Source organism: Acanthopagrus latus, chromosome 22, assembly GCF_904848185.1.
Source record: "Acanthopagrus latus isolate v.2019 chromosome 22, fAcaLat1.1, whole genome shotgun sequence".
Classification (NCBI taxonomy): domain Eukaryota; kingdom Metazoa; phylum Chordata; class Actinopteri; order Spariformes; family Sparidae; genus Acanthopagrus; species Acanthopagrus latus.
In genome coordinates, this window is record NC_051060.1 from 1,095,503 (window position 1) to 1,114,448 (window position 18,946).

At 42.5% G+C, this 18,946-nt stretch overlaps 1 protein-coding gene across 2 annotated transcripts in view; it reads right to left on the reverse strand.

Annotated features, from left to right (window-relative positions):
- Window positions 1-360: 360 nt before the first annotated feature.
- mdn1 (midasin AAA ATPase 1) overlaps window positions 361-18,946 on the reverse strand; it is a 63,643-nt gene continuing 45,057 nt past the window's right edge. Inside the window, exons 76-101 of one of the 2 annotated variants that reach the window (XM_037087401.1) lie at window positions 18,412-18,517; window positions 18,106-18,221; window positions 16,738-17,145; window positions 16,430-16,656; window positions 16,136-16,273; window positions 15,536-15,729; window positions 15,193-15,354; window positions 14,972-15,109; window positions 13,654-13,789; window positions 13,213-13,385; window positions 12,896-13,027; window positions 12,533-12,674; window positions 10,799-11,115; window positions 10,554-10,709; window positions 8,016-8,117; window positions 7,719-7,917; window positions 7,409-7,582; window positions 7,085-7,242; window positions 6,885-6,974; window positions 3,384-3,499; window positions 3,127-3,301; window positions 2,941-3,014; window positions 2,617-2,731; window positions 2,254-2,320; window positions 1,609-1,751; window positions 361-1,527 (exon numbers count right to left, since the gene is read on the reverse strand). In XM_037087401.1, the coding sequence (XP_036943296.1) occupies window positions 1,342-1,527; window positions 1,609-1,751; window positions 2,254-2,320; window positions 2,617-2,731; window positions 2,941-3,014; window positions 3,127-3,301; window positions 3,384-3,499; window positions 6,885-6,974; window positions 7,085-7,242; window positions 7,409-7,582; window positions 7,719-7,917; window positions 8,016-8,117; window positions 10,554-10,709; window positions 10,799-11,115; window positions 12,533-12,674; window positions 12,896-13,027; window positions 13,213-13,385; window positions 13,654-13,789; window positions 14,972-15,109; window positions 15,193-15,354; window positions 15,536-15,729; window positions 16,136-16,273; window positions 16,430-16,656; window positions 16,738-17,145; window positions 18,106-18,221; window positions 18,412-18,517 (4,144 nt within the window). In that variant the 3' untranslated portion in view covers window positions 361-1,341. Of the gene's footprint in view, window positions 1,528-1,608; window positions 1,752-2,253; window positions 2,321-2,616; window positions 2,732-2,940; window positions 3,015-3,126; window positions 3,302-3,383; window positions 3,500-6,884; window positions 6,975-7,084; window positions 7,243-7,408; window positions 7,583-7,718; window positions 7,918-8,015; window positions 8,118-10,553; window positions 10,710-10,798; window positions 11,116-12,532; window positions 12,675-12,895; window positions 13,028-13,212; window positions 13,386-13,653; window positions 13,790-14,971; window positions 15,110-15,192; window positions 15,355-15,535; window positions 15,733-16,135; window positions 16,274-16,429; window positions 16,657-16,737; window positions 17,146-18,105; window positions 18,222-18,411; window positions 18,518-18,946 lie in introns of both variants that reach the window. The other variant, XM_037087400.1, reaches the window with a different exon arrangement.

Sequence of the window (18,946 nt, forward strand, 5' to 3'; positions counted from 1 at the left end):
ACTTGAGTAAGAGAACCAGGCTGCTGACTGCCTGTCATACCTGCCACTCCCTGCTGATACAGCTTTTCTCAAAGCAATGCCCTGCACCTATTGTCTTGCTTGACCAGACTGTAAGCAAACTCATAACCTGGGATTACTGGACCATCCCTCTTGTGGCACAGGACAGGCAGAGGATAGCTGGTTAACATGTTGTTGTAACACTGTTGTTTCTTCACAAGTTATTGATAAAAGTTAATTAAAAAAATAAATAAATAAATACATTTTAAAACAAATTACTCCTTTAATAGTTTAGAAGTTTTCTTGCAAAGTCAAATCAAAATGTCTGCTGAAATGAAAAGATGAGTGCAAGCACAGACAGAGTAACCTTGTAAATGGTTTATTGTCACACAATCATTCATTTCTTAGTTTAACACATGGATGCAATGAAGAAACAACCTCATAAATATGACCGCCTGCGTACATGAGTCCACATTACAAAACACAGAGGTGATAATAAACATTTCAATGCACATATCAACACCTACTTATAATGGTCGCAGTTCAGAGCTCTGATTTAGCAGTATGGATATAAGATGAACACAGCAGATATGTGTCTTTAAACCACTAAAATGGGTTTTACTTGGGCATTTATCAAATCTGCAGTCCCTGTGCTTCAAAGTGCATGAGAGCTGAATTTCAAAAAATCCGGACAGAGCTGTGAGCGAGCTTCTTATCATCAACCCAACAGCTCTATCAGGTGTGAAGTCAGATGCAATACTGTTTTCCTCTCCAAGGCACATTATGAAGTTCTTCTGAATGTCAGTCATGACCACACTAACATGCTACTGTTAGGTCACAACGTCAGGAAGGGTTCTGTCACAACACAATCCAACAACTCAGCTTTGTCAGCTCTGAGCATCTGTTGTTGTGTTCACATTGAAGATAAATGATTTGATGAGCTTGGTAACACTGACTAAAACATCCACACAAACATGATTTCAGAGCTATTGTACAACAGGGACAGAGGTATTTACTGACTCTTCACTGAGGTGTTTCACACGCAAGGAAATCACATTTTTGTTTCTATCATTTCATCTCAGACGTGCAATTTAAAGCAATTCCTGTTACAATACAAAAGAAACGGAGAATTCCCCTGATAAGAAGGACACAACAGCAAAGGTTTCTATCAAACTCTACTAAAATCTACAGTAAAAATAACAAAATAAAGGCACATGTACAGCGGCAATCCTCCTTTTTTTTCTTAGTCCTTTTGTTGTGGCTGAGAGGCTAGCAGCAGAACGGCATTGTGCAGTTGGTTGCTGCCCACTCCTCCCATCCTGTGAAAGATGGCTTCTCATTGGTCTACTGGTCGGCTGCCGTGACGAGCTCAAACCACTGTCTGAGTGCGTCACTCAGGGTCTCCGGCAAGGCGTTGACATCTCGCAGGATGATGTAGAAGGGGAAGGGGAACTCTTCCATATAGGAGCGGATCTCTGGCAGTTCGCCTGGCCCTTTGAATATGGGCACCTTGATGTCCAGTATGGAGTCCTGCAGCACAGCACCATGGTTTACTTACACATTGTGTGTGAAGATTTAGAGAATAATAAGGTCAAGTTTTTCTTTACTTACCCGTGAGTTGGGGTTGTCAAGCACCACAAAGATGATGAACACATTTGCACTGCGTGCTGTACGCAAAGCTGCCATCACTCGCTCCTTCCCCTCCAGGAACAACCCCCTGCCATCAGACACGATGACCAGCAGCTGGGCTGTCTCTGTGGAGAGAAGTCAGAGGTCAGACAAACAGTGGAGGGTAACATCATAACATGCAGCTGGTCAACGCAGTTAAAATTGGTTTGCATTGAGCCAAGTCTTTCAACACCCAGCAGTGACATCTTGGTGTACTAATGGAGTACGCTTATATTTCAGTGTATTACAGTGAGATTTTAACCACTGGAGACAGTGAATGTAGTGGTTCCACACAAAAAAAGTTCAGAATTCTGACTTTAAAATACTAATTTTGAGAAAAAAAGCTGGAATTCATACTTAAACTCACAAAGCCAAAGGCAAATACTGCAGACATTTAATAGTTCTCACTCGATTTCAGCCTTCTGTAAACTGTACTGGCCAGCTCGGCTTGCAGACAGCCCGATGTTAGAGTGAGAGGCAACAAATTTGACTTTTGCTACCATGAGTTTTGTAAACACAGTGTCCATAAACTGCAAAGCACACAATTATTGCTGTTCTTTTACTTAGCTACACAGCTTCAAGTATTACCTGAGCTTATAGATCCAGGAATCTGCTGTCGTGCCGCTAGAAACATTTTTGTGGAAGTCTCCAAAAACTAAAGATGTGAGATGAGAGAGAGAGAGAGAGAGAGAGAGAGAGAGAGAGAGAGAGATCTTTCATTGAAAGCCAAAAGGTAGATCGAGCATTATAACATATCAAATTCAGATAAAGAAATAAGAAAAGGAAAACAACATTTATAAAAAGAAGAAAACTTTTTAAACGCTTTTCTCATTTATTGTCTCTTCCCATACAGCAGACATCCTAAATTAATCAAAACTTAATCAAACTAAATTAATGTATTACTTTCAATAGATGTCTGGAATAAAAGAAGCAGTACAACACAATGCCCACCTGTGCTATTCTGGTCTTCTTCTGTTGGAACTGACAGAGTCTGAGGATCCGGGCCCCCGACTCATCGTTGAACTGCTGCTGGAAGGGGTGGAGCAGCTGCACCTGCTCGCCAAAACTGCACACAAGTAGGCGTTAAAGGTTCGCTTCACATCAGATACAAGTATACGCAGTATGACACCACCAACTGTACATACAGTATCAGTGCATTTCATTTCCTACTTGTATTGTGTTTAAATTTTTGTTCCAAGGTCTACATGTTTGTTATCTGGCTGCACAGTTTTTCTTTATATTTACTGCATCACAACTGAACATGTGTTACCTTACCTGCACACCGACACCTGTCCCACCTCCAGCAGAGTGAGGGCGTTGATTATCACTGCCAGGGATTCAAAAGCCAGCTGCACCACACACAAACACAGCAGTAATTTATTTGGACACATTCAACCCTACTTTCTATTTAATGCAATCATTAGGATTAGTATGTCAGGTTACATAACTGGGCTCTCTGACCTGTTTGGAGTGGTTGTCCACCATGCTGGAGGAGTCATCCACGGCCAGACAGATCTGGTACTCCCTCTTGCTGGGCTTGGTCCTCCTCAGCCAGATCTTGTCTTTCCTGAACTGACTGGCGATGTAGGGGATCACCTTTCTCATGTTCAGACGTTTCCCTGTGCGGTAATCACCTCTGTGGAACATCACACATTAGCAACATAATGATTTAACCTTTCCAATAGAATGCATGATATAGTGAGTGTGTTTCTGCTGACTTGAGTTTGGCGGCCTGCGTGGGCTCCAGGATGAGGCGGAGCTGCTCACACAGCTGCTGGGAGAGAGCTGAGGTCAGACTCTGGTACTGGTGCCACATGGAGGCCGCTGCACTCTCCTGGAACACATCAGTCAAGAGTTACAAACTGGACTTCACACAGTCTGAACAACAGAGTAAGACTCTTGATATGGTTCAAGTTATGAAGACAACCATTTTAAATATTTAGAACGTTTCTGATTTTTCAAACTACTATTGTGTACGGTGAGGTAATAGAAAGATATTTCAGAAAAGCATGTATAAGAACTTGAATCTGAAGACTACATTTGTACAAAATAACTATTTGAGGTGAAAGACACTAGTCTTTTTAAGGTTCAGGTTCAGGTTTCAGGTTTGCCAATTCAGCACCATTGTTTGTTCACACCGAACCAAGCAGCTCTGCTGTAAAGCTGCACCAGTGTGTCACTTCATAAAGCAAGCCAGCGCCGCAGACCCAAAGGAGGTTTTGATGGTACACGTCATGATGATGACATCTGTGTGTTTTATTCAACATGTTACACAGGTGTCCTCCTGTTAATCTAAACATGTACCTACTGACCGTTTATAATCATTTGGATGATGTTGTAATGTGTAGTGATTGAGATCCTGACCCACCAAACATCCTGGAAAGTGAATTTTCAAGTGAATTTTCATTTATTTTTTACTTGATGAGTGAAGGATCTATTTGGCTGTCAGAGTGTGAACACCATCAGATCTGTGCCTCTGACTTTTCCATTCTCATACACATCCATCTGTTATGGAGCGACATGATCACTCATTTGAAGTTGTGTCCACCTGATGAATGGAGGTCCAGTATTCTCTCTCTTTCTGCTCTGGTTTTTTGTCTTTATCAGCTCCTGAGGGAAACATCTGCCTCTTGAGCTGCTAACTGCTGCACTAGGTTCATCTGCTTTTCCTTTATTTCCCATTGAAGTTACTCATAAATTGCTTATTTGCCTATTTTGACATGGGAGGGAGAGGTAAGGTCACTCAGTGTTACCTGAAGCTGGTATGGTGCATATGGTTAAATGTGTGTGTGTGTGTGTGTGTGTGTGTGTGTGTGTGTGTGTGTGTGTGTGTGTGTGTGTGTGTGTGCGCGCAGGTGCAACATCTTCAGTATGAAAGGGAGCGGAAGTGATTGCTTGACAGACAGAACATGTCACTTCACTTAGTTCAGTTTCACAGGCTCTTTGCCTTTTATGGTTGTAAACAGAACATTTCCTCCTGTCCATTTCCTCCACATTGTAGCAATCCACATACAGGAAGGAAATGACAGGGAGGTGAAAGGACAGAGCTAGAGATAGAACTCTGAAAACTCCAAACAGCTGTTTCTACACACCTCACGCTCCACGGTGATTTTGAGTGGGGGCCAACACCTTGATTCCACTGGGCAGATTGCTTTTATTGGGTGCGTGCGATGATGTTTTGTTTCATTCTCCATGTGGCTTCACGTGGGAGTGTTTCAGGAGAGGTGTGTCATGCCTGCAGATATTGTTGAGTTGCTGATATTTCGTTTATTTCATCATTTCATCATGGAGATCGTGAAGAACACCAAATTCCTCGGTGTCCACCTGGTGAAGAACATAACCTGGTCACGGCTCCACCGTGAAGAAAGCCCAGCAGCGGCTCCACTTCCTGAGAAGTCTGCGTCACTGTTTTGTATTTGTCTGATGCACTATTGCACCTCATGCAAATAATAATAATAATCATATAAATAGCTTTTTTTTTACTTTACTTAGCAGTTACATGTAGCATTTGGTATTGTTGTTGTCGTTGTTTGTCAGCACTGAAGCTTCTTGGGTAATGTGATTTCACTGCACTGTGTGTCGTGTGTATGGCTGGAATGACAAACCCTCTTGAACTGAATCTTGAATGAATTTTTCCTCGATTTTTGTCATTCTACTTTGGTTGAGTTGTTATAGCAATGGTGGATAATGAAGATGCAGCAGCTGGTAGCTCCCCCAAATGATGCTACATTTTCATTTCTATTGCCATCAATTTTTCAGCCCTTTTGCTGAGACAAATTCTGACCATGGCAGAAAACAATTTTTTTTTTCTCTGGAGAAGAGAGTGGGTGTTTTGGATTAAGAGCAGCAACTTTGATATCATCACAGCCCATGGTGTCTTTCAACCATCCGGCCTTACTGTTTGGACTGCCACAGGGAGGAAGAGAGTAAGAATAGGATGCTAATGCTAATTGTTAAGATTTTTCATTTTCATTTTACCTGTCGGATTATTGCCTAACCACTGTGGCGAATCAGTGACAAATCACTGTGCACTTTTATTCACCAGCTTGATTTGAGTCTAAGACACTGTGATTTAATTGTTATGCACCAATTAACTGTATTATTAAAAGAGTTGTAAATATCCTGTTGATAAATGAGATAAGTTGCAAGCATTAATCCTTTTATGAGGGGTTAATACACTGGAGAGAAAAGCCAGAGTATGAGAAAGAACGCAGCTCCTTTACTGTGGAGAGGCCAAGGTTATAGATAACCAGTCTGTTTTGCACAGATGGAGTCCTTTTGGTGAGAAGTAGAGAGTCAGCAGAGAAACTCACACAAGAAACCCAAACAAGTGCAGGATGAGAAAAGTTAGAAGACAGGAGAGGGAGGCTTTTTCTAAACAGGACGTGGTCTCCATGAAGTGAAGGAATCATGTTGCCAAGGGACTGGGACCATCCCATGCATGCACCAATGATGGGAGAGCTAAGTCAAAACCACAGCTCTACCCCGCCTGTTTAACCAATGAGAGATATTCACCTTATCTATCTGCTTTAACCAATGAGAGATTATACAACTTCTGTAACTGAAATTATAAAATACATTGAAGAGTGAAATTGTGCATCTTTTTCTGGGCGATTGGTTTGCTGCCTGTGATTTTTCAAACAGACAAATTCCTTGATATCTGGCTTTGCTTAATGATACAATTCTAAATGAATGGTTAAAAGGCATGTTGTGGTATATCTCAAATAAATGAATACGCCTGACATAATCCATCTTGGTTTGAGGCTGCTCCTGGCTAATGTCTGGTCACAGGCAAAGGAAATTAACAAAATCTGGGCTCAGGTTGCAAAACAATGTGAAATCATGAGAGTGCTGTGCCCACAGAGACTCGTCTCCACCACAACTTATTGGATAAAGCTGTTGCAGTCGATGGGCAGACTGACCAGAGCACAGGACCGCAACTGGATGAGGACAGGTGGACCCTGTCCATTAATTTTGACTGTATGTGAGCACCAAACATCAACATTATAAACAGTGTTTCCCAGATGTGGAACTTTTGATATGAAGATGCTGACCACATTATCATCACCATCTTGTTAAAGCTGCTTACATACATCCTGATTCAGCAGATTCAGAGGAAGATTGCACTGTGTGTTTATGTATACTTGTTTATAAATCCACTGTCAGATTTCCTGTCTGGCTCTGGAAGAAGAGTCATTTGGACCCGAACTTGGACTCACCTCCTCCTGAGTTCCTGGGGCCAGTTTGGTCCAGGCCTCCAACTGCAGCTCCATCTCCCTCCTGATCTCCTCTGGATCTTTCTCTGCTTTCTGCAAACACAAAACACATGTGTCTCAGTCCTGTGACCAGAGAGTATTTGAGTAAGACAGAGTACTAAGTGCAAAGAAGTGAGTGATGAGAACAAGAGGTTTGTCTCTACCTGCATGGTGTCCAGCAGCAGCTCAGGAACTGTGTGAATTGTGGATTCTGTGCCTCTCTCTGCTGGCTCCTCTTCTCTGAGATTTAGTCGGTCCTTCCACTTCTCCTCCTCCTCGCTGTCTCCCTGATTCTGCACCTCCATCTCTCCACTGTCAACACCTGAGCAAGAGGCGGAAGTCAGGTGGTGTGCATGTTTCACAAAACAACAACATGGACTTCTGATTTTTATTTTCAAATGTTATCTATTCTAACTCCAATTCTACACACACTGTCTGCTTAGTGACGTGACTGAGCCCCCAATGCAGGATGAGAAGGAATGGGTCACCTTTCTGGGAGGCCTTGGTAGAGTCCAGCTGCTCAGGCTTCAGCTCCTGGATCTCAGCAGCCTGAAGGTCCTCTTCCTGACTCTCTGTTTCCATGGCAACATCCTCGTCGTTCTGGTCTTCATCCTGGTCCTGCTGAGGCCCTGCTGCTTTCTGTTGGTCAGCACTGGCAACATCTGGAAACAGCAGGATGCAGCAGAGACCAGACATTTCTTGACTTCAAATCTTGCTGTGGTGGCTAAACAATGTGACATCAAACTGTTACTGAATACACACTGGGAGTGTTTGCTGCATATGGAGGTTATTACTGACCATATGTCTGTGTGTCATAGGCTGTCTCTCCCTGTTTGATGTGCTCATACAGGTCTGACTCCTGCTGGGCGTCACTCTGCCTGCTGTCATCAGTACAATCCTTGCTGCTCTCCACTGTACGCAGTCGCTTGTTAACACGTTCATTGTAGTCACCTGTTGACCGCTCGTTGTCAGCCTGGCCAGGTTTTCTTTTGAAGCTCTGGAATGGTAGAAATGGCAGAAAGTTTTAATAAAGTGGAAAAATTGATTGGAGAAAAAAGGGAGGAAGTCTTGTAGATTTTCTGAGGCAGGTCATACCTGAGTCTTCTGAGTATTCTGCATCTGTGAAGCCATTCTTGCCGTCAGCTTAGACTGGTGGCCCTCTGATTGGCTGGCATCAGCGGCTCCGCTCCCATGCTCCTAACAAACCAGAATAATGGAAATATATTGAATTTCATCTTCCTTGTGGGGACTCTCCCCCTCCTCCCCGAGACAAGTGAAATAGCTTGTCAATGCTGGAATCAAACTCACACCACATCCAAATTCCACATCCTCTCCCCTAAATCTCTCACCGCCTAGGCCCCATCCCACTACCACGCTTGAAACAGCCATCACTGAAATGTCATCATGCCAGCTCCTCAGAATCATCCTGAAAACAGCAGAGCACAGCCTGTCCATGTAGACAATACAACTAACTCTAACTGATTGGTGCCGGGTCCAGGCTATGATGTTGATATCATATTTTGTAATGTTTTGCCCACAGAAAAGCCGGGGCCTCTTGGAGCTCAGGTTGCCTCCTCAATTCCTGTGTTGACAGTGTCACGATTCTCCAAATCCTCGATTCGATTCAATTTTCAATTTGATTCTCGATTTTTGCATTTAATTTTTTTAAATCACAGGTTGCTATGCCATTTTTAGACTAGACTTTTATGCAATATATCTGACCTTTGTTCACAATGTACCACACTACATTGTCAAATTTAAAACATTTATTAACAACATAATGTAACAATAACAGTCAATTGGAAACTTAAACAAAATAACCTGCTATCTAGTTTCTGCAGATCTTGCAAACTGTGGCTTTTTTTGTCAACATAACTCGCTGAAAATCCAAATTTCTTCCACACCTGCGACTTCAGTGAAAGAGGTGGTTCAAGTTCTGTCGATAGGTCTCCACTTGCCATTGTTGTAAGAGTTGCGATCCCCTTTCAGGAATATGGTGGTGCGTGAGATGCGTGTGCGTGAAGTTCTTAAGGTGTGAGTGGGTGAGTGAGAGTGAGGGAGTATGTGTAGGTGTGGACAGTGAATGAATGGTAGAGGGAGGAGAAGCAAAAGGAGTAGCAGTAGTAGTGAGGGCAATAAAGTGTACAATACAAGCTGCAGTTTGGCTGTGAATAAAGGCGACAGCTCCTCCAGATACAGCAAAGCTCCCAGGTATTATTTCCCAACCAGCTTAACAAGTGAAAGTGGTTCACCCCGATGGTAAACACAAACTTTGGCCCTGCAGGAAATCATCTCCCCTGTGCTTCCTGACCATGGTCCGGGAGCCCAACAGGAATGGTGTAACGCCATGCTATCGTTTGGCTGGCTGTAGCTAATAGCCACTGGCTTAGCTAGTAGCTAAGTTAGAGGAGGTTGACTCGCAGCACTTCAACACTTACCGTGTGTGTTTTTTTCCGCTTGGCAAGCCGACCGGACATGACATGGGGGTGTGCCAGCATCAACGATCCCATTTTTTTAATTCAAAGTTTGAGATTGTGACTTAATTTCTGTCGATTGTGATTTAAAATCGAAATCCTGACACCCTTAGTTGAGAGGTAATAGAAAAATGGTGAACTTGCTGAGAAACAGGAAGTGCCTAACTAAATCTATGAAATTTAGCTCCCATTCCTTGTCAGCCACAAAGCGTCACAAATAAATTGCACAGTTGGTTTTGACTCTCTAAAATTTTCTCCATTAAATGTCAGGTCTCTGAAACTTGGTTAGACGAAGATAACAGTGCAGCTATTCACACTGAATCAAGCCCTCCAAGCTTCTCTTTCACAAGTGAGACTAGAATGCATAAAAAAGAGGAGGTGTAAGTATTCAGTTTAATGAGGTACTCAAATGCAAGCAGATGTTTTATGGAAATGTTTACTTCTTTTGAATATGTGGCTCCTCATACATCTACAGGCCACCTAAACACTGTACAGATTTTTTGATGACGTTGTTGAGTTACTGTCTCTCATCTGCACTTTACTCTGATTGTGTGTTAATTGTTGGTGACTCCATGTGGACAAACCTGAGGACAGATGGCTAAAGAACTGTGTTGTGTCTTGATAACTTTGGACAACATGTGAGCACACACAACAGGGGCCACATCCTAGATCTGGTTATCTCCTCCCCTCTCCAGGTTCTCCATCAGTGACCTTGTACATCATTTCAGTTCTGAAACTACAAATGGTATTGATGCCATTGAAGTGAAGGTGGTCTCTAGTTAGAAAAAATATCTTTGGAGAAATGCCATGCTGGTGAAAATGGAAGAACTGACAAAGTCAAGGCAGTCCTTCTCCTCAGACATTAGGAGCAAAAACAATAACAATGTATGTGCCCTGTCTGCTGCTGTCAACAGGCTAACAATCCCTCCAACTTGATCCAATCAGTAACAAAAATATAAAGCACTTTGAGTTGCCTTGTGTCTGAATTGTGCTATGCAAATACACTTGCCTTGCCTTACTGCAAGAATTGGAATTCTTCAAAAACACCAGTTTGGAATCTTCTACAGGCAAACGAGTTCATAAATAACAGGTGATTGGGTATAAATGGTGTTTCCCTCCTTGTAAAAAAAGCACTGGGTCTAACTGATGAGTCAAGTACCTCTTTAGCTTGGTCTCTCTCTGACGCCTCTCCTGCCAGCTCTACAGCTGTATCGCTCTGAACATTCTGCTCTCCAGTCTGACCGTCTGTGTTGTGCTCCTTCCTCTCAGCAGACTCTGGCTGCTCCTCATCTTCACCGGCTCCTTCATCCTCCTCCTATAAGCATTACAAGTCCAAATAGTAACACAATAAACACAATGTGTGCATTGTGTTTAAAAGATATAGTAGTTCTTTGGCCTACACACCTTTGGTTTTTCTCCTTTGTCATCTGGAAGAGCCAGATCTTCGGCTTTTCCTGCCTCCTGTCCTCTTTCCTCTTTTTCCTCCTCCCCCTCCTCTTCATCCTTCACAGAAGATTCCTCGTCTGCTTCTGTGTTCTCTCCTCCTCCCTCACCATCATCATCTTCCATCTTGGGCTCCTGACCGTTCTCCTCTCCTGGTTGGTCTGTGTCTTCCTGCTCCATCTCCTCTGCTCCCTTCTCCTCGTCATCTCCATCTTTCTGTCCGTCCTCCTTCTCATCCAGGGCTGTAGCTTTCTCGTCAATGTCACATGGATTCTCCTCTGAGGAGGGGAAAATGTCAGGGAATGGGGAAGTGAGCACCGAGCTCATTTGAATGCATAAACAAACTGGCCCTCACAACAGTTTCACTACAATGCAGGGGTGGAATGGTTCACAAAATCCACGGTTCGGTTCATATCACGGTTTTGTGGTCACGGTTTTCGGTTCGGTATACGCTGATCGTTAGGAAAATCAATTATGTCTTGTATAGTCAGGTTAAAACTGAAATAATGAAGCAGTCTGACATTTGCTACATCATTGTGACAGACTTTAGTTAAAAGTAGGTAGACTCTGGTACTGCAAGAGAGGTGACATTGCTACTTCAAACATGCTTTTCATTTATTTGGCAAAGAAAGTTATCTTTAACAAATGCTAAGAACAAATAGTTATTCACTGTCACTAATGTAATGTAATGGGCAGTCACAGACAGGAAACTTTCAGTAGCCCTGGAGTAGAGCTGGTAAATACATTTCCTTTTAAGGATTTGAGTCATTATGAGTCACTCACTAAACTGAACTGGGTTGTGCAAGTCACTTGAGTCAGTATTGGCTAATCACCATGGAAACTCAGTCCTAGCCCATTGTCTGTTAACCAATAACGTAGTAAAAAACACAATGCAATAAAACATTATATACATGATTAGAAAAATAAAAGAGATACTAAAATAAAATATAACAAAATAAAACAAATAAACAATAGAGCACTGAGGTAGGAATGGTGTAAATGGATAAAGTTCCCAAATAGAGATAATAATAGCCTACTTACAATATACTACTTCATATTTATGTATAATTTTTATATACAAATTATTTTATTTTGCAAAAATTGATCGACCTAATTTCATTTTATTATGCTACATTTAAACACCAAACATACAGTAGCCTCTGGCTACCTGCAGAACATTGTGTAACATGATGTTATTTCAGAAGTGGAAGAATGGCTTCTGTTGTACACTGACAGGTATGTGCTTTTCACGCTGACTGGAGGAAGTCTAACCCAGAGACTTCACTCGCTCGTCTGCTACTCATTCAGAATGTAGCCGGCTGTTTGCGCTCTCCTGCTCTGACTCGCGAGCTGTAGTGCTATGATGAGTCGGCTGTGTTTCCGGCAAGCTAGCTCGCGAGCCGCGATGCCGGTTTACTGGCGGTTGGCATCCAGCTCTGTACCGCCACCTGCTGCTCTGGAGTGTACACGCTTTGCCTCGTTAGTAAATGAGAAAAAGAAGTTGCGCGTGCCTATGAACCGAGCGGTACACACGCGCCCCGAACCGTGACAAGCGTACCGAACGGGACAGATTTTTTTTTGATGAACCGCTCCACCCCATTACAATGAAGAATGTATGTTCACAAATTTAAAACAGTGGATCAGAGAAGTTCATAAGCATTTTGAATATTCCAGAACATTAACAGCAGGTCTCACCATCACCCTCGCCATCTCCGTCATCTCCATCCTCATCATCCTGGTCCAGATTGAGATCCTCAGGCAGATCCATGGCCTCAGGCTCAGGTCGCTTTTCCTGCTGACCGTGGTATGGGTCCACTTCATTCTCATCAAACTCCCTCTGGAGGTCAGCAGGAACACAGATCAGAAAAAGGAAATCCATACAAATGAAGGGAAATTGGTGACATGTTAGAAATATGCATCAGTATTCCTGGATGAAATTTGAAAGGAGAAAAGTAAAAAGTGAAGGGTATATCAATAATTAATGGTTAATACAGTTCAGTGACTGTGTGCAGGAATGGCGATCTGTGATTCTCTTCACTTCTTTTAAAAAAAGATCACCTCATCTCCTTGTTCATTGACTTTTTCTTTCTCCTCGTCATTGATCTGTTCATCTTTGTCCTGTTTTTTCTTATCCTTGTTGGGGTCTGCAGCATCCAAATTGTCATCCTTAGCCACCAGCTCTGACTCACCCTGAGAGAATCCAGTGTTGACAGCAAATAATGACACAACAAAGGTGACATCTGAGTGATTAAAATTAGATTCACTGAGCAATAAGATAGATGGATATGTTTCAATGCATGGAAATAGCTAATCTTTATATCCTTTTTTTTCAAATGTGTTTTGTTCAGCAGCCCTGCGGTCACTGTGGTTTGTACCTGGTCCATGCCCTGGCCTGACTCCTCCTCCTTGTCACTTCCTTCTTCCTCATCATCATCTTCATCATCTCCCCACATTCTCTCATCCAGAGTGTCCGTCTGTCCGTCACCCAGGTCGCCCATCTTTTTATCCAGCTCCTCCTCATCCTCTTTAGACGAGTCCTCATTGTCACCTGCAAACAATTCAAATGAATCCACTCACATATCACATACTTGCACTAAATAATTTTATAGAAGTTTAATTTGTGTTTGTCCTCTTATATTAAAAACAGCTAAGTGTTTATGCTCCAATCTATGATTTTGTCTTTTCAACATGTCATTTTTTCTACTGAGCGTCTCGCTATCGAGATAGTCGAAATACAAACTTAGAAATGAGTGAAGCCTGAAAAATGAGCAGGCTGCATTCAGTAAGCTCACTAGGCTACAGACTGTTCAGGTTACCTGGTTCATTCTCATCCCCATCATGCATTTGACCATCAAAGTCCTCTGACATCTCAATAGCGTTATCTTCTGCCTTGATTTTTTCTTTATCCTCCTGTTCTTCCTTTTCTTGGCCCTCTTGGAAAGTGTCCTCCACCTGGACGTATACAGAAGAAGCTTTATGAGAAATGTTGGTCAAACGATCCACCTTAAAGGCTCCTTATAGTGTTTCAGGTCATCACTGCTTACAGATTCATTTCAATACTGTTAGATAAAAATTCTTTAAACATTACTTCTGGATGTATTTATTTTAACATAGTCAATACATGTCATAGTTAGACATGCTGGATATTGTTATTTTGAATTATGATATTCTTAAGTACACTCAGTTGGCACGTCAGCTGTATTCTAAATAGTGTAGTGGAGTTTTTGTGGAAAAATACGTTTTCACCATGTCAACTACTGCCACTCGCCAACTTTTCTTTCGTTATTGAAATATCAATTTCCGAACAATATATCACCCAAATGCAGAGTTTCACATTAGAAGGGGCCGTTTACTCCAAATATGTTATTTATATGTTTATGAATCTCATCCCAATATGTTCTAATAACCTCGAAACTCCAGAATAAATGAAAGTAATTTGCTCCATTGGTCCCAGAGAGTCTCCAACAAGCATTGCCACCACCTTGATGTTGTTTCTGGATGGGTGTAACAAAAAATCTCACAATATTTTTCCAGGAAAGAAAAGAACTATATGTTCGAACCTGAGATCCACTGTAACCAGCATATTTTCTCCCAACTCTCAGCAAAAACGAGCACATTTCCCTCTATCTCCCTCTTCCTCTTTATGTATTCTCTGCTCTCTTGTTTCAATTGTTGGATTCCAATATACAATCAGGATATAATATTGTTGCATGTTCTGTTCAAAATCCATGTCGCAGACACAGCACCTCAGTAGTTTGGATGCATCCCCTATTCTGCAAATTTTAACTATTTCCTGCCAGGATTTCAGATGAGTGTCCAGCATGGGATCACCTGAAACCATCAAATGATCTGCTACTAGGGATGTTATTGGTAATCCTTTTAGCTTCATGCCTTCCATTTCCTTCCATCCTGCAGTGTATGTTGGTGAATATAGGCAGACTACTGGTCTCAGCTGAGCTGAGTAATAATATACTTGTAGACAGGAAAGGCCCATTCGCCCTTTTCTTTTCTTAATTACAGTTTTATATTTAATCCTGGCCTTTTTTCCTTACCATATGTACCTTAATAATAACTTGTCCAGTATAAACATTGTTTAGGTGGTATTCAGCTAGTAAGTGGTTGTAATTCCATCACCTGATCTTCATTCTCGATCTTGTCGCTGACGTCTTTGGTGCCCTCGCCCTCTCCTATACCACCACCCTCGTAGTCATGAAACTCTGTGGCACCTTCTCCATCTCCACCAGCCATCAGCTCCTGAGGCAGGCAAAAGCCCTGGGAGGGAGACCATAGCAATCTCTTAAGCTTTAAGTTCAACTTTATATTTTATTACCTGTTACTTTTTTTTGTGTGTGTACCTTTTGAGCGAGCTCAGTGAAGATGCTGGCCAGCACAGACAGCAGTTTGCCTGTGCTCCTGTGTGCTCCCAGTGACACAGACAGGTAGTAACGCACCAGGTCAGAGTAAATCCCCAGCAAAGGCTCCAGGCGCACCAGCATCCTGCACGCCGTGTTTACCTCCTAAAAACCAACACACACACACACACGCGATTGGGGTGTGTTTAACGATGACTTAACAAGGTAAATGATCATATTAGTTCTGTCAACGAGAAGATGTATAGTTGTATTTTTCTGTTTAGTAAGGAAAATAGGTGTTCAAGTGTTTTTGGTATCATACTGTATGCAATGCTGCAGTTGGTACCTGAAGTTGTGGCGGCTGACAGGAGTCTCTGTGTGTCCTCAGGTGGCTCAGCAGCCTCTCCAGGCCACCACCAACATCTGCCACACACAGAGCCTCCACCTCTGCTGCCAGCTTCTCCTCCAGGAGTCGAGTGAGGTGACCAGGTTTCAGCAGGTCCTCCACAGGTTCTTCATCCCCCTCCTCTTCTTCAGCACCTTCTGAAATATCAGACAACATCACGGTCATAACCAAAAATACTGTTGGAAAAAATATTCTGATAGATCTGCTTTTGAGGAGATTTGCTTCAAGGAAATATTTGGTCAGATAACGATCCTGTCCAGGTTGTGACTGGCAGTAAAATGATTTGGGAGATGCTCGGCTGGCACACATTAGAGTCACTGACAACTTCTGAAGAATGTCCAAATAGCTTTGATAACCGTTGCTAACACAGTTCACCTCCTCGTGGCTGATAATGAGTTCTAAAGTCCGAAGACACTAGACAGCAGCAGCTGTAACAGTGTTATACTGCTGCCCTTCTACATTGGAATGAACCAACATTTAATTGAAGTGCTGGTGTACACAGAAGTGAACAGAGGGCACTGCTGGCTTCGAATGCATCACCTCTCTTAATGTCTCCATGCTGCTCTCTCTGTTCCTCTCTCTCACTTCTCTTCACAAGCGTCTGGACAGCACACAGCACTGTGTTGATGTTCGTCTCCAGCTCAGCAGAGAACTCCGTACAGAATGCAGGCTGGTCAGCTGTGGAGGAAATAAGGAGAGGATCTGTGTAGTAGAACCATGGTACTATATAGGATTTCATTTTACTGCTGCTCTTTAACAGAAGTAGTTATTTTTTCAACCCCTTACTCTGTCTTCATGACTGACAGTATTGGGCTCAGTGATCGGTGTATTCACCTGAGTTCTGGTGTTCCAGGGACAGCAGCTGTGTCTTCCAGGTGGTGAACTCAGTGATGCCAGCCTCCACCTGTCCTCTGACATACTGCAGGCTCTGGGTGATGGCTGACTGGTTGGCTCCACCGCTGACACATGTGGCCGGGGTGAAGAGCTGCTCCACGCTGGGCATCTGAGCTACCACAGATCCCAGCTGGTCGAAGGATGAGCAGCATGTGGCAAAATGGTTCCTGTGGAAAAATACAATGTTGCTGACTCTGCTTCTGTCTTGTGTTACTGCTGCATCTCATTTCAAATTAACCTTCTTTTACCATGTGTAGAGTGCCCTCTCAGAGGTTTGCCGGGCCACATTATCCAGTTCCACCTTCAGGCTCTGCACCTGCTTCAACATCGTGTTCATGTGCTGGTTTAACTGGCACCAGGCGCTATCTCCTCTCCGCATCAGACAGCCCGGGGGCTGGCGATGTGCTGCCAGCGGGGACGGGCACATCAGGGTGTGCTGCCTGCAGCTGCTGGTATCCTCCTTCAGCTGGAGGTCTTCCGGGCAGCACTGATGCAGCCAGGCTAGCTGCTGTAGGACGGTGGCGCACTGGGCAGCCAGTGCCAGTCCTCTACTGACCCAACCATGAAGAGATGCCTGGGGTGGGAGGGCACACCCCGGGTCCTCACTGTGGCTCTGCAGGTGGGCCTTGAGACCCTGGATGCTGTTTGTTAACCTCCTGAGAGTGTAGATGAGATACATTATAATGGTAGATTTATCTGAACAGTAACACAAAGTGTATATAATATTAGTGTTTTGCCATTTTAACTTAAGATGCTAGCATTAAATTAAACTCATTTACATCATTATTCCATACCAAGGGTATATGCTACAAAAACTGAAGATCTTTTCAAGTTTAATAAGCTTGGATTAAAAATCTATCTATTAAAAATCTATTGCTCGTTTCAAGTTTTAGTTTATACATGATGATTTCAATGGAAGATATTTTGACTTCATTCAAGTAAATGTTACTTTTCTTGTATTGTTAAGCAATTTGTCTTTTTTGAGTTAATTTCAATGATACAAAGGATGCGTGTGAAAGAAAACCCACTTTGAAAGAAATCATTTAAGCACTACAACAAGATTATGCTAAATATAACAGTGCAAAAAGAATGTACTTAAAAATGAAACAAGCATTTTCTATCAGAGCCTTATTTTGAGAGTAAATGTAATTATTATTAAGGCGCACTATGTAGTTTTGGAGAAGAAAGAAAAAATATTAACTCAGAAATATTCATATTTTCCATAACTGAATAAACAAGCTGTTGTCAGAGGAAAATAACCCTGTTTGAAGCAAGAAGGGTGGCAGGGTCCGCCAAATATAAACAATCTGAAATCGTGTTTGTTTATTCAGTTTAATCAGTCATGAAAATGAAGAGTTTGTTTATCTAGTTTGTTTTGGCAGAAAAGTCGGATAATGAAGATTCTCTTCTGATTCAAATTTCTTCCCTAAAACTACGGAGTGCACCTTTAAGATTTGTTGTCATGTAAAATTATTATTTTACTGCATGGGTGGATTATTTGACCAGTGTTAAGTCATTTTCTATCTAAATCCAGTGTAAAGATGAAAATGCAATAATACAGGCAACTTCTGTTCCTTAGTTCCATACTGTATTCTGTAAGCACAGTGCAGACTGACCTGAGACGGACCCACTGCTCAGTGAGCTTGGCCAGTCGCTCCCTTTGTTTGAGGACCAGCTTGAAAAGATGAGAGGAGAAACCTCTACAGCGCTCTATGTTTCCCAGGCCCAGCTCCTATGACACACACACACAAACGTTAGTCTACAGGAACAAAATAAAGGGGCAATACATTGAGGAACTGCAGTTGCTACATTCAGTGCTAATCTGTGATTCCTGGGATTCACTGTCATAACATTTAGATAAATAGCTTTAAGAGGAATGCTATCAGTACTAATATTTTGGACAACAAGTGTCTGCATCTCACCTTGGCAGCGTGTTGAAGAGCAGTCTGCAGGGCTGTTCTCCTGGCCCATGAACGATAGAAGTACTTCTGACATCCATCCCATGCTGTCAACAACTCTGTAAACAACCTACAGCATCAAGCGGACAAAGAAAAGGATTTCAAAGAGCAAAGAAAAAATATTCTAGTGTTTCCTCTACATCACCTTAAACTGCAAGTGAAAACAAGTGAGACTAAGTTTTACTAATTGGTGACAACTGAAGCAACATCATGGGATTGTGGTGAATGCTAAATTGTAGTGTAAAAGTAGCACCAGTGAAACACTAATGTCGCTTATACAACAGTAAGTAAACTGTGAGTGTATTTCCTTCATTTTGTTCACTTATTGGACTAATTTGCAAGCGTGCTGCTTTTACATCACCCAGCTGAAACTATGGGGACTATCAGACTGTAGCTTCTTGCTGTATGAAGGGACAGGACAGGCTGGAGCTAACTGATTTCACTTCAGAAGACAACTCTGCAACACAACACATAGACATCTTTGACATCACAAATGTCA